General features: G+C 43.7%; 1 protein-coding gene across 5 annotated transcripts; it reads left to right on the forward strand.

Moving 5' to 3' along the window:
- Window positions 1-334: 334 nt before the first annotated feature.
- On the forward strand, window positions 335-4,505 carry Znf32 (zinc finger protein 32). 5 transcript variants are annotated; one of them, XM_059256856.1, is made up of 3 exons: window positions 335-443; window positions 2,215-2,354; window positions 3,532-4,505. In XM_059256856.1, the coding sequence occupies exons 2-3, from the start codon at window positions 2,285-2,287 to the stop codon at window positions 4,320-4,322; spliced, it is 861 nt and encodes a 286-aa protein (XP_059112839.1). In that variant the 5' UTR covers window positions 335-443; window positions 2,215-2,284; the 3' UTR covers window positions 4,323-4,505. The 5 variants fall into 5 exon arrangements, with proteins under 5 accessions (XP_059112839.1, XP_059112841.1, XP_059112840.1 ...); XM_059256858.1 differs by having other exon boundaries at window positions 3,574-4,505; XM_059256857.1 differs by lacking the exon at window positions 335-443 and adding an exon at window positions 450-573.
- Window positions 4,506-7,237: the final 2,732 nt, after the last annotated feature.

Below are 7,237 nucleotides of genomic sequence, written 5' to 3' on the forward strand. Positions count from 1 at the left end.
CCCCACAGGGTGAGATTCCCGCCCTGGGTCACCCAACTAGTCGAAGTGGTGCCTAAGTTCCGAAGCCTGGCGATGCTTCGTCCATCTTTTAGGTGACCAATCTTATTATAAACGGACCAGCTGGTGTTCCTGATTCTTTGTCGGAAATACTGGCTTCCGGCTTCTGAGCCCTACAGTGAACCCTGAGTCTTGCGTGGTTTAACGTCTTCAGCACCCCCAGACATCCACTACCGCTCCTCCACAGGACGGCGCTCCGCTCCACCAGAACCCACCAGCGCCGGACCCATCTTCCGCGTTTCTGCAGCACCGCGGCGGCGCTTCCCACAGTGCGCCGGGGCGCGCGCAGGGACTCCTGGGAGTTGTGGTCCGGCGCCGCTCGTCGCTGCTGCGGCTGCTACGGGCTCGGCGCCGGCTTTGTCTGTCTGCGGGTGCGCGCTGCTGCGGTGAGTGAGGCCCAGGCCTGGCCTGTGCGCCCGGGAGAGGGGGCTGTGTCGTGAGCCCGCCGCCCCGGCCAGGGCGCGTGAACAGGCCAGGCCAGCTGGCCGGGCCGCAGTCGCCAAGCCGCTGACAAGGGTGCGCTGGTCGGAGAGCGGGTGGGCCGCAGTCTGCTGCGGGGGGGCCCCGCTGCGATGTCGGGGCCCCTGGGAGGCTGGGGCCCCGCGAGCGTGGGAGGGGCCACAGGAAGGTCCAGCTAGGCCCGGAGGGTGCAGAGTTCGTGCCTATGGAGATGAGAAGGGAGTGGCGTCCAGTGTAGAGGGAACTCACCCTCACCCATGAGCTCCTGATCGCTCCTTAAATTGCCTCGTTAAGATTTCCTCCGACCCCACAGATCATCCTGTCTGTCCTCCAGCCCCTCTCTCCTGAGAATGCACCATTTTAGGCCTTGAATTTGTAGGGTGTGTCTCAAATGTAAGAGATCGCTCACTTTCTGGTCATCAGTTCTTCCAAAAGCTAATGAGATGGTGTTAACTTGCTTAGTAAGTAACTTAAGAGTCGGGGCTCTTAAGTTGCTTTCCTCCAGATCATACATCTAGGGAACCAAGGCAAGAATCCAAGTCTGTCAGAGCCTAATTCTGAGCTGTGATAGCATTTCTAATAGGAAAAGAGCACTGTTTTGTGTAATGAAACCACGTTCTTCCAAGTGTCTTCGAGAATTTGATTGCTCTGACTTGAGATCAACAATTTCCTGTTGGCAGTTTCCTGTTATTAATCAGGGAGAGTCTGGAGACACATTTGAGGGAATATTTGTTGGATACCTCTTAGCAGATGGAGAGGTTGAAGTATACGTTCTGTTCACTGATTTTGACTTAACCGTGTTTTCTAGACACTCCAGTGACAAAAGTCCAACCCCAAGGAGGTGGCACCAAGTGCTTTTCTTTGTGAATGTGCAGGGGGTTTGTTGGTTTTATTTCTAATCAATAGTACCTTGTATTTCTAAATGAATGTATTTGCACCATTTCAGGGGAGCCCTTTGTACTTTGTGTTCCAAGTTGGAAGTGAATCCTCTTGTCATCACAGTATTATGACTGAACGGGTAGAAGGGTCAGCTACTTGGTTAATAGAACAGGGAATTACAGCATCAGATTGCTAATTCATTAAGCTAGGAGTCCAGCATTTTGATTGGACATAGTGAAACAAAGATTATACTGTGTACCGCTACATAAATATAAAATGTACAAATCCAGGAATTTGATCCTTAAATAAACATTCCAAAGGGAGAAAGTGATGGTTTGGATCTAGGGCCTGCTAAGAATTGCCAGAAGGTGACAAGAAGTCTTTTGTTAGGTCCTTGTAGCTTCAGGGGAACTGGAAAGGAGAACTGGAGCTCTTCCCTCATACCAGTCAGGAAGGCTGAAATGTTGACTTCTTAGGCTTGAGGAACAAAATCAGCAACAGTTGCCTGGGAAGTGGAGGACCCCAATCTCATGTCAAGACCAAAGTACAACAGAAGTGACCCTTAACTGGGGACCAACAGGATGAAGTCCGTGCCTCTGTGTCGTCTGCTTCCCACTGCCTCTTTGCTCCTGGATCATTTTCTGTGCAGTCAGTCCTGCTCTCTTTAACCCACTTTGCAGTGATAGTACCTCAGACAGTCCTGATTTCCTGTGCTTACACCCCAAACTGCACCTCCTGTTGACTTTCTCAGTAATCAGTTCTGCCCTTTCTTGTTTGCTCTTTGGTTTGGTTTGCTTTATTTTATTTTCTCTTCCTCAGGTACTCAAGACCGGCCCATGGAAGAATCATATGAGGAAGTGGTGATTAAAGTCACAGAGCAGGAGTGGACATGTTTGGGTTTCCAACAGCTACCCTGCTGGACTGTCATGGAAGATATGCCCAGAATGTAGCATTTTTCAGTGAGTGAGTCAGCTGGTTGCTGGGATACCTTCAGAGTCCCTGTTCTCAGTACTGAGAAGCAGAAGATGCATTCATTTGGACAGGAAAAGCCTGCAAGCTCGCATTGGAAATGATGGAACAAAGCAAGGAAACAGTCTGATATGGAGGTTGTCTCCTGTAGAGAGTCCTGAGGCTGTCTCAGGCCAAATGAGTCTCTTTACCTCTCAGCTCTATCACTGAGTATGAAAAAGTTAGGGAAACGAGGAAGAAACTTCTCTGGGATGACCCCTAGAAAATGAATAGACTCGATCAATTGTACTATAGCTTAGTAGACTAAAAAACAGCATGACTTTTAAAAGAAGAAATTCCAATCATATTTGCATTATTAAAGAAGTTATGTCCTTCCTTAAGCTTCAGGCTTTTCCTCTGTATCATGGGATAGACAAGAGGCTGCATCCTGTAAGAATTCATGGCATAGGCATAAAATATCTGAAATTTTGCTGCTTATTTTCTGAGATCATAAATACTGTCAGGAGAGTGGACTGGAATAGGGTGACTTTCATGCCGACAGTACAGTGTAAGCCTCAGGGCTTCTAACGAAAATTGGTCTCTCCTATGCTTAATTTTATGCTTGTGTTTAAAGGGATGCTTTTAAGGTTTTCAAGCTTTAGTCCCTTTGTATCCTGACTCTATACCTGTTTGGGAGTCAGCTAAAACTTGGAAGGGGGAAAAAAAAACTTAGGTAAAAGGCTCTGTGTGATTCTCTGTATAATTTTCTTATTTTATGAGCCTGTTTTTATTGCTTATAAAGTAATCATCTTAGGGCTGGAGAAATGGCTCAGTGGTTAAGAGTACTGGCTACTCTTCCAGGGGACCCAGGTTCAATTCCCAGCACCCCCTCCAAAAAATAAAATAACAATAATAATAATAATAGTAATAATACATGTCTATTTCCCAAGAATTTGGGAGGCTACAGTAAAGTTAAAAGCAGCACATAGCTATGGAGCATGCTAATATTTGAATCCTACAGATAATACACCTATTAATAGTTATGTGACCTCCCTGTGCTCTCATTTTCTTATCTGTAGCAATCTGAATCAAGATTCAGTTATGTATGCAAAGTTCATAGTAAAATGCCTGGCACATAATAAGCACTCTAAGGGTTATGTTTCTTTTTTCCCTGTTCTTCTCACTCAGCATATTGGTGCATCTTACATGACTTCCCTCTCGTTTTACCAGATGTGATGACAGAAGCCCACAAATATGATCATTCAGAGGCCACAGGATCGTCAAGCTGGGATTTCCAGAGTTCTTTCAGAAGAGAGAAGCTGGAACAAAAGTCCCCAGATTCTAAGACACTACAGGAAGATTCCCCTGGAGTGAGACAGAAGGTCTATGATTGCCAGGAATGTGGGAAGTCTTTCCGGCAAAAAGGTAGTCTAACATTGCATGAGAGAATCCACACTGGTCAGAAGCCTTTTGAGTGCACCCAGTGTGGAAAGAGCTTCAGAGCCAAAGGCAATCTAGTTACACATCAGCGAATTCACACAGGAGAGAAGCCCTATCAGTGCAAAGAGTGTGGGAAAAGCTTTAGTCAGCGAGGCAGTCTAGCTGTTCATGAGAGACTCCACACTGGACAGAAACCCTATGAATGTGCCATTTGCCAGAGAAGCTTCAGGAATCAAAGTAACCTTGCTGTTCACCGAAGAGTTCACAGTGGTGAGAAGCCCTATAGATGTGACCAGTGTGGAAAAGCTTTCAGTCAGAAGGGGAGCTTAATTGTCCACATCAGAGTTCACACAGGTCTGAAGCCCTATGCGTGTTCCCACTGCAGGAAGAGTTTCCACACCAGGGGGAATTGTATTCTGCATGGAAAAATCCACACAGGAGAAACACCCTATCTCTGTGGCCAGTGTGGGAAAAGTTTCACTCAGAGAGGGAGCCTGGCTGTGCACCAGCGAAGCTGCTCACAAAGGCTTACCCTGTAACCACTCTCTTCAAAGGAAGTTCTTAGGAATTAAGAATACAAAACCCTCTGTAATCAAGAAAGTTATCTAATTCTATAGGGTAAGTGGAAATTCTTCCAGAAGGACCAGTATTTGATAGGACAAACTGACTTTTTCCCTTTCCCCCAAATGAATATGAAAAATAAATGTCTTGTTTTGTCATTATCATGTATTTTTCATAATTTCTTTATTTTGATCCAATTTCCTAAGGTACACTCATCAATCTCTCATGTCACACTTGACCTTGTTCTTAGTATAGCAGATACAAATTTTAGATTTGTAGCGTATACCATAAGCCTTTTTTAAAAATCAATTCCTGGCCTGTAGAGAAGGCTCAGCTCTTAAAGGTTAGGCTCACAATGAAAAAAAAAAAAAAAAAAAAAAATTAGCTCTTCATCAATCTCAAGGTCCTTTTCTTCTGTATATATTCAATTTCCTCTGCATTCAAGACCACTGGGCAGAATCCAGGGGATAAATCTGTTTTATTAATATTTTTGTTGGATCTAAATAATGAATCAGCTCAGTAACCTAATAGACTGCTACTGTCCATAGCAGAGGCCCCAGCCTTATAAAACAAGTTTTCCTTACAAGCTTGCAAAGGTTTGGAATATGCACATTGAGGTTTTCTTCAGCCCTACACTTCTAATTATAACTTTTTTAATTTTCTAAAAATCCTATACTTACATGTTACTTTCCATTAAGGGAATTCCAAACTCCCTGAGAAACACAATGGCCTTCAGTCTTTTTATGGAGACAGTGTTGAGGTTGGGAACACCTAGAAAGAAAGGACTTGTCATTCTAACTGGAGCCTATACTACTTTGTAGTCAGTAATGACAGTCAACTCCTCCAGCAATACTGTGCTCCTCCTACAGACTGACAATTTGGAAACATAACTCCCTCTTAATTCTATTTTAACCTTCGTGGGATGAGATCTGAAGAAAATTGAGAGAGGAAAGGTTGGTTTGTGGGGAAATTTTTATTTTTCAATCTGAAGCCACTGTAATTCTTCACGCTGAGCATTTCTGTAAATAACTTAAGAATAATGTAGAGAAGTTTTCACATTAAGGTACCATCTTAATTAGGATTACTATTGCTGATGAAACACTGCAGCGAGCCACAAGAATATATTATAGAGATTCAGCTGTATATAATAAGCTATACCTTGACCAACCAAGGAGTCCTTCCAGAGGAAGCCATTTATCAAGGAATATTTGGTGTTATTTAGCTTTTAATATATATCAGCTGTCTTCTGCTATGAAATTCTTGTGTGCCCACATACTAGGCTCTATGGCAGACAGGTAAGCTTCTCAGACCTACTGCTCTTAACTGCTGAGCCCTCTCTTCAGCCCCTCTACAATCTTATCTTTTTGTTGTTGTTGTTTTGTTTTGTTTTGTTTTGTTTTTCGAGACACGGTTTCTCTGTGTAGCTTTGCACCTTTCCAGGAACTTACTTTGTAGCCCAGGCTAGCCTCGAACTCACAGAGATCCGCCTCCCTCTCCCTCCCGGGTGCTTGGATCAAAGGCATGCGCCACCACCGCCTGGCTACTACAACCTTATCTTAACAGAGGCATTTTCTTAATTGAGATTCCCTCCTGTCAGATGACTTTAGCTTGTGCCAGGTTGACATACAGCCATCCAGCACAGGTACCATTCTGTTCTTTGTAGTAGACCTTATAAGCCATAGCCTCTTTAATCCCAAGAGGCTCATGAAAACAATCATCATCTACAGGGGTAAATTATGTCAAAGGTCTTTGGGCATTCAAATTTTATAGATTTGATTAGTGAGAGAGAGTACTCTCAGGAATACTTAGATAACATTTGAAGATGTATACAAAACTAACATTTCCATTTGTAGTGACCATTTGTAATCACACACTAAAAATTTAAATTAAACTGGAATATTATGCAGTGGAATTAAACCCAGCAATAAAATATGTCCACAAAACATGAACAGTATTATGGATATATCAGAAAATCTTACATGGAAAGAGTGAGTACAGATATATAGTGTATGACCCCTCCCCCTGTATTTCTTCATACAACAAGAAGAGCTGGTAGTGACTTGAAGTATCTTCAAGTGGTATGTGCATGAGTCCATATAGTCCTTACCATCCACTGAATGCACAGTTAAGATCTGCATATGTAAGGCATACCTCAGTAACAACCAGGCAGTTTTAGCAAACTGCACACAAGTCCTTTGTCACTCGTTCTTAAAAAGTCAGTATCTCTGTCACCTCTGTCTACACAGGTTGATAACCACAGAAGTTAATAGAAGACAGAAATGATGCCACATTGCTTCAGTGATAGGCACCAAAACCCTTACAAGGTCAGCAAAGTTTGCCTGCTTCTTTTGGAATACTTGCTATGGGAAATCAGCTACCATATTTTAAAAAAAAGAAGCCACTGTAATGTATAAGGTCCATGTATGGTCCAATTGATAGGTTCAGCTCAACAGACAGCATCAACCCTCTTTTCTTTTTTTTAAAGTTTTTTTTTTTTTTTAATTTTATATGTGAGTGCTCTATCTGCATGTATGCCTGCAGACCAGAAGAGGGCATCAGATCCAACTATAGATGGCTGTGAGGCACCATGTGGTTGCTGGGAAATGAACTCAGGACTTCTGGAAGAGCAGCCAGTGCTCTTAATCGCTGAGTCATCTCTCCAGCCCCAGCATCAATCCTCTTAATTTTGTTTCTCTTGCTATGATGAGAAAAGCAAGTTAGGGAAGAAAGTGTATTTTGGTTTACAATTCCATGTCAAGGAAGGTATGGCCAAAGGAACATGAAGCCAGATAGGGCTGAGCTATAGAACCTCAAAGCCCACTGCAGGTGACATACATCCTGCAGTATGGGGGGGGGGGGGGGGGGCTGGGACACAACGACATGACGGGGACGA

Source organism: Peromyscus eremicus, chromosome 3, assembly GCF_949786415.1.
Source record: "Peromyscus eremicus chromosome 3, PerEre_H2_v1, whole genome shotgun sequence".
NCBI lineage: Eukaryota > Metazoa > Chordata > Mammalia > Rodentia > Cricetidae > Peromyscus > Peromyscus eremicus.